We start from the raw sequence: 22,472 nt of genomic DNA, 5'->3' as shown, positions 1-22,472 counted from the left end.
CGAGCGCTGCCTGGTCCGTTATACGCCCGGTAGCCCTTAGCAACCACCACGGTTGAGAACCCCGAGAATTTTGTCGAAGGATGCCCACGATCCGGTCCCGGTCCCGGGGACTCCGGAGGATAGCCCCCGGTATAAAACCGACTCCCGTAGCACGTGCCGACCGCATGCTCTCCTCCAGCCTCGACTATGCCTGCCTTATAGCCTACCCCGATTTACTCGGGTTGAAAGATTTTCGGCAACCTAGTTTCCTCACTTCCGTTCCAACAATCATCTCACATTCTAGACGTCTTCTCCTTCGCAATTCTATCGAGTCATTTCTCCCTTCGACTCGTCAACGTCACAATTTACCGTCTCTTGCTTACACGCGTAATCCTCGCAACCTGTAGCATTGTTCTTGTCGCAGGTGCTGACAACGAACGAATCAAAGGTCGCCATTTTCGCGCTGGCGAGGAATATTTCAGCGTATCCTTTTCTAATTCAAACTATACGAGTGTACCGAAACTCGTAGGAGAAATTATCCAAGCTGCGGATACGCGCAAGAACTTGATATGTATCAGCTGATAGTCATTTTCGAAGAAGAGAGAATTTGACGAGATTACTTTTAAACACGGCTTGTTCACGCCAGTATTTCCAAACGTCGTTGGAAAATGATTTTTCGTACTCTCGTATTCGGCTAGTTTGGTCGCATCGGAATTTATTCATTCTGCTTTCCGCATTTCCCAGAATAGAAAGCCACTCCGGGTTTACGAGACTACCTGCGAAAGAGGCTCGCAAAGGTTCGAACCGCAGAAAGCTGCGCACAGTTTCGAAATAAAAATGTTGTGACACTGTAAAGAAGAAAAGAGCGAAAGAGAGAGAGAAAGAGAGAGATAGATGGATGGAATGTTTACTATTGCCCTGGTTGAACCTTGGGGGCAAATTATAAGTGCGACATATGACCGTTTAATAACAAATAAGTAAACATGAAATAGATTTTTTCGATATAAAAATCTTAAGTATTATATGGACAACTATTCGAAAGCGCTGAGTATCCAAGAATTTTCAGACTTAAACCTAGCTGGAACGAAGAATTGCATGTATTACACTAAAGCGTTATTAATTATGTGCTAGCTCTCTCACATAACAGATTTTCATGTAGTTAGAACCTAGTTTCCAACAGACACTGGTGATATCGCAGTTCACAACGCAACGCCTCCTATATGTCAATATTTCTGATTAATATGTTGTGACTAAAATTTCGATTTCAGCAAACGAGGCGAACAATCTAGTTTTGAGAGTTGACAGAATGGGAGAAGACTTAACAGCTAAGGGTAAAGAATGCCAAAAATACACAGAGAGAGAGAGAGAGGGGGGGAGGGGGTGAAGAAAGATGGACAGTGAGAAAAAGAGAAAGTGAGCGAAGGGAAAATAACTGCTGAATTGATGTGACAATAGGTTTGTGAATTAATCTAATTCGCCTGAATTATTAAAAATTAACTGAAATAATGAAAATTAACTGATTGTGAGAAATAATTAACTTGTGGGAAATTAAGTCAAGTTAATGTGAATTACTTTGGATTTGTGCCACAATTATCAGTTCAGACAGAGAAAAAAACTGAATTGAATTAAGAATATTAGGTTCGATTAAAAAAAAATTTATTTTAATTAACACACAATACAAAGTAATGATTTAAATTTTTTGGAAATCATTCGTTTCAGAGTGAATTATCGAGACTTATCGAAAATTGTATAAAAAAAAAATGTAATCTCATTAAATGAAATGAATTGCGTTGAGATAAATAAATTTGTCAAAATGCAGAAAAAGAATCGAAATAAGAGAAAAAAAGTTAAATTGTACGAATAATTTAAATAAATTCAGAGAAAGAAAAATATCGCATCACTCAAATCTCGAGTTTTTCCCCCCGAGAGAGAGAGAGCGAGAGAGAGAGAGAGAGAGGAGAGAGAGAGAGAGAGAGATGAGAGAGAGAGAGAGAGAGAGGAGAGAGAGAGAGAGAGAGAGAGAGAGAGAGAGAGAGAGCGAGAGAGAGAGAGAGAGAGCGAGAGAGAGAGAGAGAGAGAGAGGAGAGAGAGAGAGAGAGAGAGAGAGAGAGAGGAGAGAGAGAGAGAGAGAGAGAGAGAGAGGAGAGAGAGAGAGAGAGAGAGAGAGAGAGAGAGAGAGCGAGAGAGAGAGAGAGAGAGAGAGAGAGAGAGAGAGAGAGAGAGAGAGAGAGAGAGAGAGAGAGAGAAGAGAGAGAGAGAGAGAGACCGAGGGGAAAAAGCCAGCAAACGAACATACTGTGAAAATCCAAAGGTTTGCAGCTAGTAACTGGCAAGTTACATGTGTATAACAGAGTCGTCAGTTAAAACCTGAGCGATGCCTAAGCTGCAGTCCGTCGATATCGCCCGAGTCCCGCGTATCTGCTTGCGCAGACTGCCGTGCACGCGTAAATCGTTCGTCTAGTCATATACTTAGGCCGTCGCGTTGCGATCTTACGATAACGATCGTGCGTTGGCAAAATTTCCTCAAAGGATTAGGGATAGATTCTTAATTGCACGGCCGCAAGCGGTAGATCACGGAGTTGAATCTAGAAACTAGTAAATCGGTGTAGAGATATAAAACCTTGGCAGAGTCGTAAAAATAATTGCGCGAGATTGCATCTAGGTTAGTTCGCTATATGCATAAACAACAATAATGATACGCAGACAGTGTTACACTGGCCTGACTTTGAGTGTGTACGTACGTCGTACGTAAACGCACGACCATAACGTCGCCTCACCTAACATACCGTGTGGTGCAGGTATGGAAGGTATGATCCAGCCGGGTTCTAGGTACGACGTGCAGGCGCTCAGCCACGGACACTCCGCATCGGCACCGTCGTGTAGGTGAAACGCACCAACGGCACCACGAGGCAGCGGGGATAGTTGTGAATTATAGTTGTCGGTAGTCGAGGCCTGCATGCCCTAGCATTTACCTATAAAATGTAAAATGCACGGCTTGCACAAGTCACTATTACAAAGCATACGTTCGCTGTTTTATTGCTACCCGGAGTTTCTTGCGAAGCGTATAGTCGGTCCGGCGATTATTTAGTTCCATAAAATTATTAATAAGAGTAATTTTGCATCATTACATACGCCGCTCGCCCGCTCGCCATTTCGCGTTCCGTGGCTCCGGACATTCCGTTTCTTCCTTCGTATTCAATTATCATCGAATATGCTCTACGAATATTTTATTCTTTCGATTCCGTTGCTTTTCGCATTATCTACGCGCAGGAAAATTGCCGAGGTACTGCAGTTTGATATCCAGTTTGCGGGACACGCCGAAGGTGCGATACATCGGCATCGCTAACCTGCGCGGAACTTGACGTCACACGTCCATACCGCAGACGTAATCGCTAATTGCAGGGCTTGTAGTATTCCAAGATCCCCAACTTGTTCGAAGAATTGATAATAACTGACAAACGCGGGACATTAACGAGAATGGGAATGGGAATGGGAATGGAATTTCCAGTCTCCGATTCGTTGTATGCATAAACCGCAGTGCCGGTCCGGCGAATCGCCAACACGTGAGAATATAATAATACCTGAAAGCCGCGCTGCAGCGCGTTGGACGATTGTTTGACAGGAAACAGCGAGCGATTTCTCTCCGAGGCCCGAGAGGTTCGAATCGATGACAAATAATCCGTCCGCATAGCCGGTGCGGGTTGCGCGCCGATGTTCGTTTCCGGGTTGATCTTCGCGGATGCGGTAGGAGGAGAATAAGACGCGCGTCTCTCCCGCGAGGCCGTAATGAGCGCGGGGTTCCTCGAAGCCCCCTCTCACCCGGCGTCCCTAAGGTAAAGGTGTAAAAGGAGTCGATGACCTGCGGAGTCTGGAGAAGAAGACTGGCCTGGTCCTCCTCACTCGGCGACGAGCCGCGACGAACCGAGAACCATAGCAGCGACCGAGAACCGAGATGAGCCAACGACGTACGGGGACAACGACGTCGAGTCGAAGAGTAAAGGAATAACACGAAATAAAGCGAGTAAAGTTGAAGAGTCAACAAGGCCGTCGCTTCGATGAAGTCTCAAGCCCCGAGACTCCGCACGTACCTATCCCCGTACTGTTTGCACGAGTTTCAGAACCCGTTTCATTCCGACATCTCTCTTTGACCGATGCTTCGGCTTTCACACGCAGTTTACTTAGGACATGGTGAAAGACTCGCTCGCGTATCAAATTGAATATTCAACCGAAAATAAAAATCTCCTCATCGCGCTGCGGCTATCTATACCCACCCGTACGAGGTAGGTGGAACCGAAGAGTTCCGTCCACATTTTATACCTACCCACGCTCCTGCATGCGGCACACTGCGCGGGTAACTACGATTTAACGTCTCTGTTATATAATACGCAATCATATTACTCGCCGTCGCGGGACTCGATTCCTCGCAAAGGTTGGAGCCTCGATAAATCAACCGACGGCCGAATCTGTAAATTCCTCGCTTTTCCCGTGTACATCCGCTCATTCCTACGAGGGACGGTCGTTGCTTAACGAGAACCTCAAGACCTCAGCCGCATCCCAGCAAAGAGGAACACCCTGCGAGAGAATAATCCTGGCGCTATAACGGCGCTATACCTGGAGCTCATCTTTCGAAACCATTCAACCCGAACAACCGTCACAATTCCGTCACCGAACTATACCCGACACAAATCGATGCTTGTTGGGTGTTCAGAAGCCACCTTGTAAGCGTCACTTAATGCCCACCTCGGGGTAGTTGAGTTGAGTTGGGTTGGGTTGGGTTAGGTTGGGTTGGGTCGGGTCGGGTCGAGTCGGGTCGGGGTGGGTTGGGTTGGCTCAGGTTAGGCTTGGTTAAGGCTCGGCGGCTTTGCCTAGGTATATTATACGTAGACAGGTACCGAACCCTCACCGTAGACACGGACCTGAATCCGACCGTACTTCAACGCCAGCGTTCAACCCCCGCGAGGTCTAATCGTCGATTTAACAACTCACCTCCGCGTGGTACTTTTGCGACAAGTTCGCAAGCTCTTCATAATATCTACTCGCGTCAATTGTGTTGGTACAAGTACGTCAGCTGGTCCGTGTCTCTGCCTGCAGCTTGTGGGAGAATATGCACAGACTCTGCAGAGTAAAGTGCAGTAGTCCGGGGGTCGGCATAGTCGCCCTAAAAACGACAATCCAAATTTAATGAGCTTTGATCGTTCGTTGGGTAATCCTCGACTTGTCTACGACGGTAGCCGTGTAGTTGGTGTTAAACATTACTGCCGGTTATCATTTAACGTGTCACGTCAGTCCGAACCACGCGATAACGAATTTACACGAAAGAGCACGACCGCCCCGCGCTTGTCCTCTGCGTTATACCTAACAAGTTAAGAACTAAGAGCGGATTAACAAATTACAGATCGAACTGCGGCAAGCTTTCTTCCGTCATCGCGCTCTCGGATTACACCGAGCGGACCGATGCAGGCATAATTGGTTGTGTGTAGAACGGAGTCGACGTGTAAGACATATTGAGAAAATGTCAGGTCCTATTTTCGGGTGCAATCAGGCAATCATTATTATATATATATATATATATGTATATATATATACTCGGTTATACTCCTAGTTATACTTATTCTCCTTACTCGATCGGTTTGCGCAATATTTCGTCCTGCTGATCCTAAAAGCTCGCACGTGGGTCAAAAATTAAAATGTTCACATCTTGCGAAGGTCGCATTATCGAAGTTTCGAAAGCACGAAAATCTATTTCAGAGAATTCTAAAGTCCAGAACGTCGAAATATATAAAAGAAACATATTAAAAAGCTAAAATACGGTATTGTAAAAATTTTGACGTACCGATGTTTCACTTTTGTGTATTGTACTGTACCTCGAAATTCTACGAATAAAATTGTGGCTCTATAAAAATTCAATATTTTAACCCCTCTGCCGTATGGCGATTCGACTTTTCGAACATCACCCCAAACGACGACAACACCAGCGTCAACAACTCTATTACATTTCGCTAAAGAAAAGTATCAATGCTTGTGCGAAGAGACTTCGGTTTGTCAATGCAATCTATTTTGGTTCCAACACTGCACTCTTTACCCAGTGCATATATATGCGAACCTACAGTTTAGAATAGATAAGTAAATTTGATCTCATCGGTACAGTCGCAACCTACATCGCAAACAGTGACGTCATGTAGAAAGTGTATTCACGTACAAAAACATTGAATTTGCTAACAATTATCAAAGTGTAGGTATAAAGAGTCGAACCAAATGTTTTCAGCATGATATTGAGAATTTCAAATTATCCAGGAAACTTTAAGCGAAGGGTGCGACTAAACCGAACGGACAAAGTGTACACCGTGTAACCAGGGGGTCGATTATGTAATACCTATCACTTTTCCCATTTCCCACCATCCAAGCATTCCGATTGGGTAACTAAACATCCCAAATGTGAAAAGCGAAATTAACTGAGCCCCTGGACCCGCAACTCGAGTAACTATGCAACATATCTCAATCGGTACGATCAGGTGGACGAAACGTAGATGATACGACAAGGTCGACATCGGATTTCCCACTTCTCTCTCCCTCTCATTTTTCTCCATCTCTCACTCTCGCCGAGGGTGGTACGCGTGGTAGGTAGAACCCAACCTAGGTATACATGTGTACGTACTCATACTCGACGTACGCGTGTTAAGACTCGTATATCGTTGGCTCGCGGGGGCAGCGACTCTTTGGCGCGACTCGTAGCTGAATCACGAGAGGCGTGGCCTACGACCGACCGGACGACCAATGGCAAAACGTCGCTTCGTTTGCGCACATACGACTTTCCCCGACCCCCGCCCCACGCCCCGCCAGAGCGGCGGCGACGACCCGTCCAAGTACGCGACCGCGCAAAGACCTAGACCCGCCGTCCAACCGTATCAATTCCCACTTTCGAGCCAGCCGTTGAATGAGACGCGCCACGTAAGATTGACCAAACGCGCCTGCGCTACTTGGCTACTTTTCTGTAATCTGTACTTGGATGAATGCAAATCACCTTATAGCGCTGTCAAGCATGTTGCAGGTGAATGTCATATTTCAGGGCGAAGCTTGAAAGAACTCGGGGCTGCGGGTTACGATCTTACCCAACTCACCCCGAGTTCGCGCCATTTGCATTAATTTTTCAGATTTTTCCGTTATCTCAAGGTATTCGTACACCCGTGCATATTACGCGGGCAGGTATGTATTTAAAAACCCGGACGACTTTGGCCGAGCTGTCGAGTAACTGACAGGCGTGACCGCGTACCAACTGTGCGGCTGATTTCTGGATAAGTAAATTTGGGGTACGGGTCAAAGATTTATCTAATAATATTACGTAGCTGACGCAAGATATTATCTTTCTCCTCTCGATTAGCGTGCTAAAGGTAAACCAAGGTACCTAAAGGATGCGACGGAATGGATTGTCCGTCTTGGATGTGCATCGCGATTCGTCGGCCACCTGTATGTGGGGGAGGGGGGGCAAGGGGCTGAAGGACCGAGAGACCTGGCAGGAAATTGCCTCCAAAATCTAATTACCAGACTTTTATATGGCGATCGTAAAATGGTCGAATGAATGCGAACTGCTGCAGCCTGCAGTCTCTTCTCGCCATTATACATGTGCGTGTGCGTGTGTGTGCATGAGCGTAATTACATCTATCGCACACATATATATATACACATACACAATATATATATATATATATGTGTGTGTGTATATATATGTATGTATGTATATATATATATATATATATATATACACACACACACTCATGTATAGATACAACATAGATGTATTTACGTGTATCCACATTATACACATAGGTATACCTTGTACCTAGGTGATACTGCCCTTGGTCGCTCCTTATTCAGAATAGGCACAGAATTATTGCATTTGAGGAATGTTTATGCAAAACTCGTTAAAATCTAATCACTAGATATCGCAATATAAGGGTTGAACATTCATCCCCATCAGTAACCTCATTTGATATGCAAATTTATTTAGTTTCACAGCTATTCTCGATTTCGTAATTTGAAGTTCTAATCAAAATGGCAAACTACCTATCGGGTAGTTATTCAACGATGCTATTTTGTTTTTACGTGAGGTATTTGGGAGAAAACATAAGAGGACATTTCCATTTCGTCATGCGGAATACACCTACAGCTTAAATTATTTTCTTTACGGTTAGCCATCGTTTCATTTTATTTTCTTATGTAATTCACTTTTTGCACTATCCGTTTCGGACTGAAACTCTGTCGTTTGCTACGGAGCACACAAACATTTGTTCATTTTACTTAATACGTGACAATCGAGTGTTGTGGTAAAGATATTTTCGTAATTCAAATAAATCTACACTGAGAAAAGAGTCTCGTCGTAATAAATAAATAAATTTCGTTGACTATTTTCAGGGACCATTTTTCAACTGTTAAAAAACTTACTAACGCGTAATAAATATGTGCTTTGTTACAACGACAGTCGAAATTTTCTAGTACTCGAAGCAAATAGAACATTAACCCACCGCTAAAATACGTGAAATTATTGAAAACGTACTTTCCCTTACCAAAAAATTAGCACTAATTGTAAAGAATTTCACACCGTGTTATCCCAAATGAAGATTTATTGACAGTTAACAAATCTTATTTGAGGATTCGAAGTTTATACAGAGCCCACCAATCGCACGTTCCAAGTACATTTTTTACATTTTGCACGCAGTTCGTAGGCCGAGCCGAGGTTGATTTATAATAAAAGCCAGTGCGGCAATGCAACAGTAATGTCATGGAGCTGATATTACGATCTTGGGGCTTACTCGAGCCTCTTCCAACATTTAAATGTCATACAGTGCAGTGTGTTTTTATTCATAAATTCCTGATCGGGACATGCGAAATTATGTTTGAGGTTAGGAGCGTGCGATATAAGATTTATTTCCAACTCACACGTGAACATTCGGACGTTCGTCTCGCCGATTCGATTCAAACGCACGGTACGTAACGTTCATCTCCCAAGAACGACGTGCGCTTTGCGACAGATTCAAAATGAGTCGGTTTGGAAAAAGTGACAGCGGCCATATCCGTAGTACGGCAACGAAGCAACAAGTATGTAATTTGAAATCGCTAAATAGGATTTTCCATACAATAGACGACTGATTAACTGTTAATAAATAATCATTCGGTACCAATATTTAATTAGTTGAACATCGCGGTCGATTGTTTCACATAACAGGATACTGTTTCTGATGTAACAGATGACTTATCAACTGTTAACAAATCTTCATTTCGCACAAAGAAGTGTACACAAATGCGCGATTTCTTATCCATAACTAAATATTTATTTCGCCATACTGAAATATACGATTTATTAACAGTAAATGAGTCCTGTTCGCTATAACAAGACTCTTTTCTCAGTGTAGTTTCACTTGGCAATAGAAATTATTATTCTAATCAATATTTATTTTAAATCGAACGATGCACCTATATTTCCTTGAAGTCAATGAATATTCTTCTACCACGTTCTACCATATTTGATCGCCACATTTGGTAAATTTACCCAATCCCAAAACGTAATTTTCTGAATCAGTTTTTGACTCTACAATTTTACGAAACACGATTCCGAGAAGGAGAATAAATCAATGCATAAATATTTTATTAGAATATCGGGGAAATTACGAGGCTGGATATTTTTATTCGAAACCGTTTATTACCGTGGTCGCAAAAAAACTTTACATACACGTATACGTATAACATGAAGGTAAAAAATGAAATGGCATCAATACCGATTACTCTTTACAAGCAGAAATTACAGGTAACCGACTTCCTGACGTTCGCTTCTGAAATATACACCGCGAGGTTAAATGAACGGGTGCGATGTCCGCGGCACTCGCTTCCCGCTGATGGCAGGTATAATATAACCGGGAGGTAGGTATGTATACGGTATAGCTGGATGTAAAAGGGCGCCAAAGAGTGAGCACAGCTAGGTATTCACGTGATCGCGCACGCGCGCGCCCGTGTGTGTGTGTGTGGGTGCGTGTACACACTCGTCACAGGACACGCACGATCGTGTGCCTGTGGAACTTATTTATTTGCCATCTACGAATACAGAGAAGGTAGCCGAGTTCTTGTTCTATCATTGGTCGAGGGGATATCCCCGCCTATGATGTGCGCGTCACTACGTTATTATGCATTCGCTATCCCGCACCCCGTTTAGCCTCCCCCTACTCGAGAGTCTGCGCGTGGAAACAGCCCGCTATATATACAGACATATAGATGTATATGTTGTGTATTTTTATATACGTACATTAATTATTATACATATGGAAAATGATCCCTTACCCTTCCTACACCTTCGTCCGAGAAGTATTAACGCCGAAATTCACCGGAGTAACGAGAGAATCTTACAACGCTACTGGTCAAAGGACTGGTATAAATCGTTCCTGCTTTTCGCAACGATACATGACTGAATTTTTAGCAACAAGAGTGCAGCTTGTAACAGCGAGACATTAGTCTTTGCAATCGCTGGAGGGTCACCCGGCAGCCTGAGCGGTAGAAATAATACGTGTAAATATCCCGAAGGGTGTGGCGAATCGGCTCAAGAAGATCATCCCAGGTATTTTTTAGCGGCTATCTCTACTCTGCCTCCTCGAGCCGACCGCCAGCTAGACAAACCCCGCGGGTGGTTCGACACGGTTTACGTCTCTTCCGATAAAGAAATTTCTACCACCGGCAAAAATGGTATTCCAAGATACGACAAAATTCCAGATAGCACTGTATAAGTTTCGACCCTGTTCTCCTCTCTCCGCGTTGCAGCGTCGCGTCGTCTTATCGCACTCTCCGAAGCTGGGGAGCCCGGACAGCCTGCAGATACGCGATCCGAGCAGCTTCCGATACGAGATAAGACGGGTAGGTAGGTAGGTAGGTAGGTAGGTAGGTAGGTAGGTAGGTACGTACGTACGTACCTACGTATAACAAATACCTGGCTCACCGCGTTTCAAGATACAATTCTGACCCTTGCGCGGCACCGGAGAAAATGTGCAAGGCTCGCGAAAATGCGGACACATGCACGTACGCCGTTCGGGTAAGGCTTGATTCGTTCGACGAAATATTTTCCCAGAAGCTGTTAACAGTTACGTCTCGATCTGTGCCAAACGCACATCGGGCCGACTGCCTGACATATCGACAGACTGTTTGTTGTTATCTGTTCAAAAAAAAACAGGGTTCCTTATTATGGAAATGATGATTCGGTCAGATATAACAGGTGATACGTTACGGCGTAAAGATATAATTTCTGACAAGTCATCCGTGCACTGTTGCACGTAAAAAAATAACAGACGTGGAGAAACGGACCTGCAGGCCGGGTCGAGACACACGTGCGTGATCAATGCTGGCCGGGTTCGGTTTTGCTTTAAAAAAACTATTAGGATGAAGGAATAACCGGTGTAATTGTACACACAGTCAGGTACAAGGTGTTTATACCGGGGCTAGTGAGATGCGGTTGACACGCCGCGTCATTGTCGGATAATACAAAGATTGATTGCCTACCCATGTGTGGGTGTTGAATGGATCCTTCGTACACAGCTGATATCACCCGCCGCTCGATCTAAGGATAACAACCTATTTTCCACTTAGACCGGAGTCGCTAAATAGGTACGAAATTCAAGACGCACTCGTCCCGGCAGGCTGACTCGAACTTCGCACTCTACCGTACTTTATATAATGTATAATATACATATAAGTATAACTAGACTTAAGCTGCGTTAGGTACGCCCGGCGAGAATCGTGCGGTCGACGAAAATTGTTTAGAATTCATACGGAATTGTTAATGCGATTTCTGACACGAGGAGAAACAGCCGTACGTGCAGCACGTACCTACGCACACGCGCGCACAACGCGAGGGATATAAATAAAGATTGAACATCGCATCCTGTATGTACGTACATGTGTGTACCTGTAATACGGTACGAGGTGTGAGCAGGAATCCGTACCGTCGCCTACATATAGGTGTGTGTATAATAATCTGGAGGCATAATACGAGTACAGAGCATGTACAATTCCTTGAGCCGATATATATATATATATATGTATATATACTCCGCGACACTTTGACCAGAGTTTCTCTCGTCAAAACAACTTCGGCGCTGCTGAGAATAAGAACATTATGCGCGTACGTATTACACGAGGACGGTGCGAATGTCAACGGGTATAATACAATCTCCTTCGAGTATAAATAAAAGCTCGAATCAACGTACGTGCGTCTACGTATACGTATAAAAACCTGTAAAAATTAACGCTCCGTCTCTCGTCGGTTGTCAATCAATCTTACATACTTTGATTTTAATCTTTTGAAGCCGTCTGTCGGTGCGTCGTACCTCATACCCAGGCGTTAGAGGTTACACGTAATATTACCTGCTCAGACATGCCCAGGTCGGCGGTACGCGTATGTGCATGCCCGTGTATTATGATACCGCGTTTGGCAAAAAGTGTCCTCGATATGCTCACAGAGCACCGAAGCCTTAAGCCTAAGCCAAATCCGCAAGTATAAAGTGAGATTCCGACGTTGCTCGGAATGAGAACGGCGAACGACCCCGTAATTATTCCTTGGCTCGATGGTTCCTCATCGCTCCTTACCGGGCCTCATTAATTTGCCAAGTAATTCCTACAAATCGGTATTACTTTCCCCCTATGCCTGTAATATTTTATGTGCGCATTTCTGATACTTATCGAAAGGTCAAATATATGCTTGTGTGTACAGGCAGAGAGCCAAGGGACGGAGAACGGTTAATTGCCCGGTCCGAGCCTTCCGCGAAAATCAATCGATGACTAATAGGCTGTCAGAGTTTCAAAGATGGCACGAATGTGAGCGAAGGGAAGTGAATAATCATTAGACTGGCATTAGGTTGGTCAGCGACAGACGTGCCGTAGCGATCGATTCTTGTAAAAGTGTACAACAACGCGGAAGGACATGGTTGAGAAAAAGAGACAAAGAGAGAAAGAGAGAGAAAAAGAGATGGGACTCACCATCGGACTGTCGGGCGGGTGGTGGTGATGGTTGATCGCGATGTTGGCCATGGCTACTCCTCCACCGGGATTCCCCATTTCCTGAAACTCGTCCGATATCTCCATCGCGTACGATGGCAACGGTTCTCTGTTCTTAACCCGAATTTTGACGGCTTAACCGGCGCGCGGTCAAAAGGGCCACGAAAACCCTTCGCCACGCTACTGTAGGGTTAGAAATATAAACGACTCGCGTACTGCACTGGCCCAGGTTCGTTTTTTCTTCTTCTTCCGCTTCTTCCTTTCCTTGATTATTATTAATCTTGCTGTTCTCGTTATTCTTGTCGTTATAATAATTGGTATTGTTGCTATTATTGATACGATCGTTTCTATTTTTGCTTTCCCGTTTCCCGGGTATCGAGTGCCAGCAAAGTGTGCGATCGGTCGACGTCAACGCGGATGGACGATGAGTCTAAACGCCGTGATAGGGATGCGGTCGACGGTTCACGTGGGTGCGTTGCGCTTTCCTCTAGATACGCGGATTTGCAAACCGCGATCTTTTATAATTCTTTCAATTTATTCGTTCATCATTCGTCTGTTTCGCGATTTGTACAAATCGTTTGTCACAAACTTGTCAAATCTCCCGTTCATTTCATCGCGCGCATTATTTTTGAATGCGTATTTAGTCGCATGTGAATGATATAAATAGGTAAATCGATGACAGGTCGATCACGCTACGTTCGCAGAGACGAGAGAGTGAACGCGACGTCGTGGGTTCTCAACGAACGCGACAGACGCTGATAAATGCTGGTGAGAAAACCGACGACGTGCATGGATAAAAAATCGAGAGCTAGTCGGCCGTCGAGCGAGAGACCGGCGAATACTCGTCAAGGTGTACATTCGGATTGGCGTCAGCGCTGCCCCGTTACTCACAGGTGATAATCCTTTACTTTCTGCACAGCTATGCCGAGTCGTCCGCGGGAAACACACACTGCACACTGTCTTCTCTACGTTGATAGATTTGTCATATTATTACACGCCTGCGTCTCTATCCCGTCTCCGTGTTTACAGATATAGTTGTATCTATCTCCGGGGTGTAACCGCCGTAATTGCATAGAAGACAGAACGCCACTGCGGCCGATTTGCTGTTTTTCGAACGTTTCGTCGCTCGAACTGGATGATTCGCAAACAAAACGTAGACACACACGGTTCGTTTGACTATCGGTGTAATCAAAAAAGATCGCAATGACGCCGTGGTTCGAACGGAGCTGTCAAATTTACTCTGTGCCGAGCAACGGGCTGTGGTGACGTCGAGCACTGCTTTTAGTCGCACGGTTCGTATCGGAAATTCTCGGTATTGTAATAATTAATCAACGTTCACCACGACACACTGCAACAGCTTTTATACGACAGCGACTGACTCTTCGCAACGTCAATCCAGGCACAAGGGTGTGTGGTGGCAGCGGTGCGACAAGCGTTTATCGAAACCAACACTACAGTAGGCGCGCGCACGTTCGCGTCCTCTGGCGATCTGAGCTTTGTAAAGGCTCGTTCAGGAAGGCCCCACTTCCGTTCCTTACGATTAGTTCGTATCTTGCTCGTGGTGGGGCGCGTTCACCGGGGGGCGTTTCCTTCTCGAATACTCCCACGAGGCACGCCTACCTCGGGTGCACGTGATCTACAACTTGGAGCTGCCTTTGCATTTTTCAAATCACCATACTGTAATTCCACACCTTTATGGATCACCCTAGCTGATATGTACCTTCGGGCTTCGGTGTTGCAGGTATGGGGAATTCCCGCCGGCGCGACGCACGATTTTCCGATATTCCCAATGTTGAGGATTAAATAACCCTAACGACGACCGTACCTCGACCCTCGTGAAATTCCATGAAACGAGAGAAATTTTTTTCCAGACGCCAGCTTCAACGTGCACGGATGAATTCTACTCGAAAGATTGCGATATCGCGCCGGGTTCTTCGGGGTCACAGAGCCGGAATAAGAGACCGGCAATTGGCCGGCACCCGGCGCCACGTGATACCAGGGGACGAATCGGAACGGTCGCCCGTAGGTGCAAGAGGTGCCTCTGCAGATACCGTAAAAGCCACGAAACCCCGCTAGTCACGCGCGATTAGCGCGATTCACGCGTCGTTTTCGCACGATTCGACGTGACTGTTAAGTATCAAAGACATTCACCGATTCACATACCACGCGGAGCTCATAATTGCCGATACTGTTCATTCTTTCATCATTCGGCATTAATAACATGTATATATAATGTATATAATGTACATACGACATATACCCGTGCCGTGGGGGGCGTGATTATGCAACGTAAAGCCGTTCTATTCAATTCACACGTTGTCGTCTTGTCGAATATTGAAATAGCCACTAATTACACCCGGGATATACGTATAGCTAGATCTTTTATTCAAACCTCAGTCGATCCTCTCGGTAACTGTATTACGATGTATCGTCGAGAGCACCGACGGACGGAAGTAGGCAGGTGCACGTTGCTAGTTCGTTTTTAAATAAATAATTAAAATTTATATACGTTATTGTTGATTATCTCGAGAATTTGTTAATTGCCGTGTCGTCCATGATCACGGGATTATATCATTTGTATTCAGTGATCATTGGTGCGGGTTATGCGGTTGATTCGATGTCTCTGGTCGCTGAGAAAATGGCGAACGACGTGAAATTATACCGTTATGTCAATCGTTGAAGGACGTCATGGAAGATCCATGCCGCTTATGGGGATCCTAGTATCGTTTATCAAAACAGAATACTTGGAACTTCGGGAAGCTCGATTGACTTTTGAAATCGGTGTAGAATTTAGAAATATGCTATAGCCGTAAAGGGTTAAACTCTCAACGGATGTAGAGGACCACAAACACATGCAGCTTCCACCAACCGATTACTTGAAGAAAATGAATTCCTCATTGTCTCATTGTCTGCAGAGTTAGGACACATCGTAATAAATGACCTACCGACTTGACGGTGCACGAATGACGAACAAACATATAATAGCGGATAATGCGAAGACTACGATCTAATCACGTGTGCGAAAATAATTGTAAGTAGCCTTGCTGATATTTAAATTTTCGAGTCATTCGCCGATGACTCGATGGTTCGATTCTGAAGCGAGAGAGAGAGAGAGAGCTGCTGAGAGAGTCTTTTTCGTGATCTCCAACCGACATATGAACCAGTTTATCACCGTAAAACTTGAATGATTTCACACGGTATCCAACAAACAGATAATAACGTAACGTTGTCGCACAGGCAAGCAGCGTATCGCGTCCGAGTCATCGTCGTCGCAAATACGGTGTAATCGTCCGTTTTATTTTCTTTTTTTTTCGTTCTTGCCCGATTATTGTAAGTAAGTAAGTGGAAGTATTACGAGTATTTGCGGAGATGTAGGAATATGCAGTTGCGATAAATGCGGGGTACGGAAAATGGCGGACGTGTTCAAAGAAAAATGATTGCAGGATATACTCGAGAAACGAGACAGAACGGAGGAGAAGGCGAGGGATGGACGGTGGCGCGAGTATACGAGGTGTATATATACCGCCATACCGGTAAACTGCATTAAACTTTAGTGCTTCGGTTCTTCGCGAAGAAGTCGTTAACACCCGAACGGCTGTTTGATCTCGAAGCCAGCACCTCGAACTCGCTGGCATATCTCGCTCGCTGCATCGCGCCACCATCTCTACCGCTCCACTGCACGAGTGCAGGGTCTGCTCCTTCCTTCAAGGTGCAGTGGTCAACTTCGGGTTGAGAAAGGACCGTGCAACGCTCTCCTATCCGCTCTCCCTTCTTCACCCGGCCGTTTAGTGCTGCACGTATGTTACAGTACGAGGCTTGCCGACACGTATGCGTGTACCGGTGAGATTGTACACCGGAAGTTTTCTTGAATCAAATTTCGAAGACGAGAACTGGTTAACAATGATTTCCACGTTGCGCCATCCGATTCATCCGATTCACATTGGACAAGCCGTTTCCCAGAACTCTCACATGCTGAGCAATCACGCTTACGTATGGGTTGGTACACTGGCATTCAGCGGAGTCACCCCACGTGTACGAAGATGGCGACCGGCCAACTTGCCGCGAAAATTACTCCTAATTGCAGCACGTGCGAGACTCGAAGGAGTGGGCAGGTCGACCAGCGCACGGAGCTGCAAATTCAAGTGCAAATTCTATGAATTCAGCCGGGTACCTTATGCCTTGGATACGGTACGAAATACATCGTTTAAACATTGACGTCAATATTTGCAACGAACTTAACGAATCGACAACATTGTCTTGCACTGAAGAATTATTTCTTAACCTCAGTTACGACGGGCTGGGGGATTTGTGGATATGGAGGCCGGTGAGACGAACAATTTTTTTGACTTTACGCTTCGGCTTACTGTCAACTTTTTTTTCAACTTATGAAAGTTCGTTTCAAAAATTCCAACAGCAACGGGAAGCCGGGTACTCCGAATTGCTGATTAGACCATGGACCGTTAATTCATTCTTTCTAGTGAAAGCCATATGCTGCGCTCCGGCCAGGTATATTGTGGTTATTCTATACACTGCAAGGGGTTACGAGGGAATTGATGAAAAATGAAATCCAGCGAAGTAATCGAATTCCAAGATCACGCGGATATTCACTAGCGTAATTTTCTTTGTAACAACGACGTGCAGGCATAACGACGCAGTTGATGCGGGTTTGGTTCGAAATTCCTGGCATTGGTTATTTGATTTCGCACATATGCCGCGTCTGTGCCTATCGACTCACGCTCGTACTACACGTACCTATGTAAAATATTGGCATTTCATACCTTTCCAGCGACACCTCTGGTCGCGCGATCCATGAGGTATTTAGGTACCAGGTATGTTAACCACCGGCATATGTATTCCTGATGTACTAGACGTGCACACAGAGGTGAATGCACGTATGTGTAGCGTATACGTTACGTCCGTGTGTATAATACCCACACGTAGGTACACCTACCTACATTTAAGCGGATTTAACTAGTCGCACCGGTGGTGGAACGGTCGGTCTTCACCAAAGACACGAGGATGTTTGCATAGCCGCGCCTACAGCGGGCAGCATCAGCTACAGGTGTGCACGTACACCGTTTTTTCCTCCTTGTATACAGGCGGCGATCGTTTGTGTGGTATCGACGGAACGGGGAGAAAAGCGACGCTCGTCTTCTTGTTTCTTAGCACCTCGATTGACAATTCTCATGCTCGCTCTCCGTGAACGTCTTCAAACCCGACCGGCGAGGATACACCTAGCCTTATTCGTTCTTCTATCAATATTCGATAAACACGCCGACCCGAGTATACCGTCTGTATGAAATTGTCAATGTTTTCGACCGCTTGCGATTAGCGGAGCGAGAGAATGGCGGAGGGGAGTAATGGCGTTCATTAATAATACCCTGCATGGAGCGAAACGTTCCCTAATAAGAGGGACAACTAATATTACGTTCACATTCGGATCTTACAACTGAATTCATGTAATGTTAAGTACCGATTGGAATTCAGAAGCCGTGTGAAAAGAAATTGGCAATTGCAAGATTCAAAAACCATAGAAAGCATGAGGATTTAATGTAAAGTATGATTGAAGATTAACGTTTACAAAATAGCTAGGCAAACAATGGGGAGTGGCAACTAATTGAAATACTGCTGTAACAGTGATTGCAAGCAACTGAACATTGTGAGTAGACCGAAAGGTGAGTAGTATCTTTACGGTTCAGTGTGCACGAAAAGTTTTATGGGTATAGAAGTTATAATTTGAATGAAAAATGAGAAAGCTGTTTATAGGTGGCAATTCGGTGGATGACAGTGGGTATGAAAGAAATCATGCATGGGTTCGCTTCTTACAGTGTCTGTAACTAATGTACGTTCATGCGCGAACGTAGGCGCATGGTTCGAAGATGTATAAAGCGTACCCGTTGAAATGCGGCAGTGATCAAATGTTTAAGACGATAGAAGAGAAATTCAAACAGAGAAATTCGGTTGACAACATTTTACATACGGGCAATATCGGGGCTGAGTTCAGCGTTGGGTACAAGCAAGTGTAACTTGAGTAATGCGTGTCTGAATTATCGTAGCAACGGGTTACACGCATTAACAGTACGGGGTTCGGGTATGACGAGTAATGCGATTATTTAAGCGTGTTCAATACGTAATGCACCGAGAGCGTTATCCAGCCATGCCCAATTCTACACAGCTGACCCCTTTGTGGCTGTCGTTGGATCGCCTGTGAACGGGGTTGGAGTGTATTTCCAGATAAATTCCAAAGAAGCATCATAATTCCATGCTGCGGTTACTACGTCGTGCCTAAATGCCGTAGCAGGCTTTTCTATAACATCAACGGCCAGCCCACGTGGGGTTCGGAGAGGGTCGTGCCGCGAAGGTTTTCGAACCAGAGAACGGGTCGTAAAATATTGGAAGCACATAAAAAATTAGTGAGAAAAAAAGCATAGAGAAATTAAGAACCGAGGCTATACGGTGTGGGTGCACGTGTATCGGGTTGTTGTTACATACATCCAATGTTTGGTGTGTGTATCGCATAAAGGAAACGAATGCGGGACAGACGGATACACGCGCATACATGTGTGTTAAGTTAATGTATAGGTTCCAACCGGGGATCTCAAAATGTTCATTTCAGGCTTAAGAAACTCCCGGCAGTCCCGTAATCTGAGATTTGAAAATCCCAAACCTATGGTAACTATCATGGAATCGTAATGCTGTAAATCGAAGCTCTAGTTTCCAAGGAACACAAATCTGCTATTTGTTCAATAAGTTCCTCATTATCGTATTATAGTCGGATACCTGTGTATCGCAAGCCGCGTAGAAATTCACCAGTACGGGCACGCGAAAAAAATTTCCACAATAAGAGAGAATGTGTACCTACTCGGCTTGTCTGCGCATGAAACTTCGAGTCAGGCAGAGCCTTCGAACGGGCAGCGACGTGAGGGACGGTTTTAGTTAACCTTCTGGGAAATGTCACTTTCAGTTTCACCTATACTCGCAACATAGAGCTAAAATCTGACGAAGGCCAATCAAGACCCTCGTCGCAATTATACACGGTTTTCAAAGATAGTCATTGGACCTCGTAAATTATTTGAAGTGCGTATATACCGTGACTATACTCAACATGGTAGGTAAATTTTAATGCATAAAAGTGCATACCCAGAGTAATGCGCATACCTTGACGCCCTGCGGTGAACGTTCGTATAAATTGTATGTATATAAGTGTCGTATAGAAAACAGCTAATTGATAAACTGGTCGTAAAAGACAGGTAAGTATTTTCTATTCGCGAATCGATTGGTAGGTATCTCGGTGTGTTGTAAGATTTTTAATTGCGGTCCACAACGCTTTGCCACACATATTTATATCCACGTCGTTCTATAATGCAGCGGGCAAGCAACGATATATCCACGTAGGTACGGACTTTTGCCATGACCAAATAGTACTTTTTTTTCCGACGCATGACATAAAATGGTCATTTATTTTCTATTACCGCGAATAGATGTTACCTACTTGTTGTCGAAGGAGTTACCGCGGTGTAACATATTTTATATCGGCAGACGGGTGAGCTGGGTCAAACGAGCGTCAAGTAAGTGGAAAACGGCTTGAAAGACTCATATTGAATAGAGAGAAAAAGACTGAGTGCGGTTTAGGAAAGAAAGTATCGGAAACTTGATTAATCCATGATAATCTAGGAACATTTGGGGCATCACGCTTTTGCAGACACAATTACGGAGGCTGTGAAGCATATTATAGGTGTATGCACTGGAGCACTAAGGGGGCTCTCCGGGACTCCGCAGGCAACGGTTTTCGACTAATTTGGCAACAACTTTGCTATTTAAGCGGCCGCGCGGAGACGAAGTGACAAAATCACATTGTCGAGGCGATCCATTATTGTGTAAATTGAGATGAGCAGATTGGCTGGTACGGTCGAACGGCTCAACAATGAACTCTCGGTTCAAACTACCCTCCCGATCCCGCAACCCTCGCGGCGAAACAACACTCGCGCCTGCAGTCTTCCCTTTTTGCGGTGTGTCGCTCGTTAGCGGGCCGAATCAACCGGAAATACCAGCTTGACACTTCCGTATTCGAGGTGCGGAAGATGCTGTGGCTTGCGCGGCTCGGTAAGAAACAATCGGAGGTGCTCCTTCCGTCTCATCCCTCCAGATCCGACAATGAGAGATATTCTCCAGAGCGTCGCTTCCTCGGTAGTGATTTTCATTTTAACATAGTGCCGTAACGGGTTCGGCGAGGGTCAAGGAGCTAATCGTGTACCTACTCGGCGCGTTTTCTCATCACATTCGGTACAGCTGCAATCAACAACACCCCCCATGTGTGTGAAATGACGTCGTTTATTCACCGGTACAGAGAGCAAGGGGTGCATACGCCGTAGTCTTTCGAACCAATTGCTTATGTTTTCAAACGCACCGACAATGGCTCAGTGCGGCGAGGATTATTGCAAAGTGAATCGAAGTATTTTCCGACGACCCGGATGAATAGCGGCAACCGCAAGTAATTTTCTTTACGATCACCAGCCTTGGGATTGCGAACAGAACGGTAAGCCGCGACGTTTTCTATCAGCATCAGTTTAGTTTCCATCCGCGTAGGTACGCGATACGCGATAGACCACAACGTAATTGCAGACAATGTTTTCGAAGAACTTGCGAGCTTCGGCTCAAATTTTTCCAACCATCAGTTGACCGGGCCTACAAGTCTACTTTACGAATCATTTTACTCGAACATACTACAACCCATGTGGCAGCCTGACGTGTTAACGCTGGACGATCGAATCTGACTTTGGGCGGGTACCTCGCCTTGTTTTAAATATCGTAACAGCTCTTTCGTTACCATTGTCAAATAATTTTCTCTAAAGCTGTAGGGCACATCGTGCAAAGTGGAGAACCGTTATTAAATTGGACACGGTGAAGTATATCGTCGCTGATTCATTAATTACCCCGATGAATAGGGAGGTGTCGTCGATCGGCATCAAGAATCGTAATTGTACAGTGCAAGATTAATGGTTATCCAGACTCCGGACACCAGACGTATCCTGTACAAGGCTGTGTATAGCTGCCACGCAGATGTATATATGTGCAGTACCAAGCGTACAATCACATATTTTTGGTCGTATCAGATGAACGAACAAACATTATCTCGCTTATTCCACCTATTTGATAAGTAGCGCCAGAAATGGTGTTGAAATTCTATCAGTATAGCGGAGCAGCTCAACTCTACAATCGTTTGACGAGTACACGATTACTTTCGATATGCGACAATCAACGCATTTCAGAACTCGATTAACCAGTAGCGTGGATTTTTACATTGCTTACATACTGTACAAACTGCAACACTTACGTCAATTATATTTATCTTGTGAAAGATTTAGGCCGATCAGCTCTCGTTATAGTGATGTGCAATAATTGCTTGGAGAGAATAATCCGCCGATTTATTATTAAGGCGGTTACGCACGGGTTTTCAGATTTGGTGA

General features: G+C 44.9%; 1 protein-coding gene across 5 annotated transcripts in view; it reads right to left on the bottom strand.

Moving 5' to 3' along the window:
- The window catches only part of LOC107225440 (protein dead ringer), a 91,485-nt gene extending 76,982 nt beyond the window's left edge, over positions 1-14,503 (bottom strand). For all 5 annotated transcript variants that reach the window (XM_046744559.1, XM_046744560.1, XM_046744561.1 and 2 more), the window contains exon 1: positions 12,988-14,503. In XM_046744559.1, coding sequence (XP_046600515.1) covers positions 12,988-13,092 — 105 coding nt within the window. In that variant the 5' untranslated portion in view covers positions 13,093-14,503. The remainder of the gene's footprint in view (positions 1-12,987) is intronic.
- Between the last annotated feature and the right edge of the window lie 7,969 nt (positions 14,504-22,472).

This window comes from Neodiprion lecontei, chromosome 7 (assembly GCF_021901455.1).
Source record: "Neodiprion lecontei isolate iyNeoLeco1 chromosome 7, iyNeoLeco1.1, whole genome shotgun sequence".
NCBI lineage: Eukaryota > Metazoa > Arthropoda > Insecta > Hymenoptera > Diprionidae > Neodiprion > Neodiprion lecontei.
The sequence above is the reverse complement of the archived record's forward strand: the minus strand, read 5'-3'. Positions and strand labels throughout refer to the sequence as shown.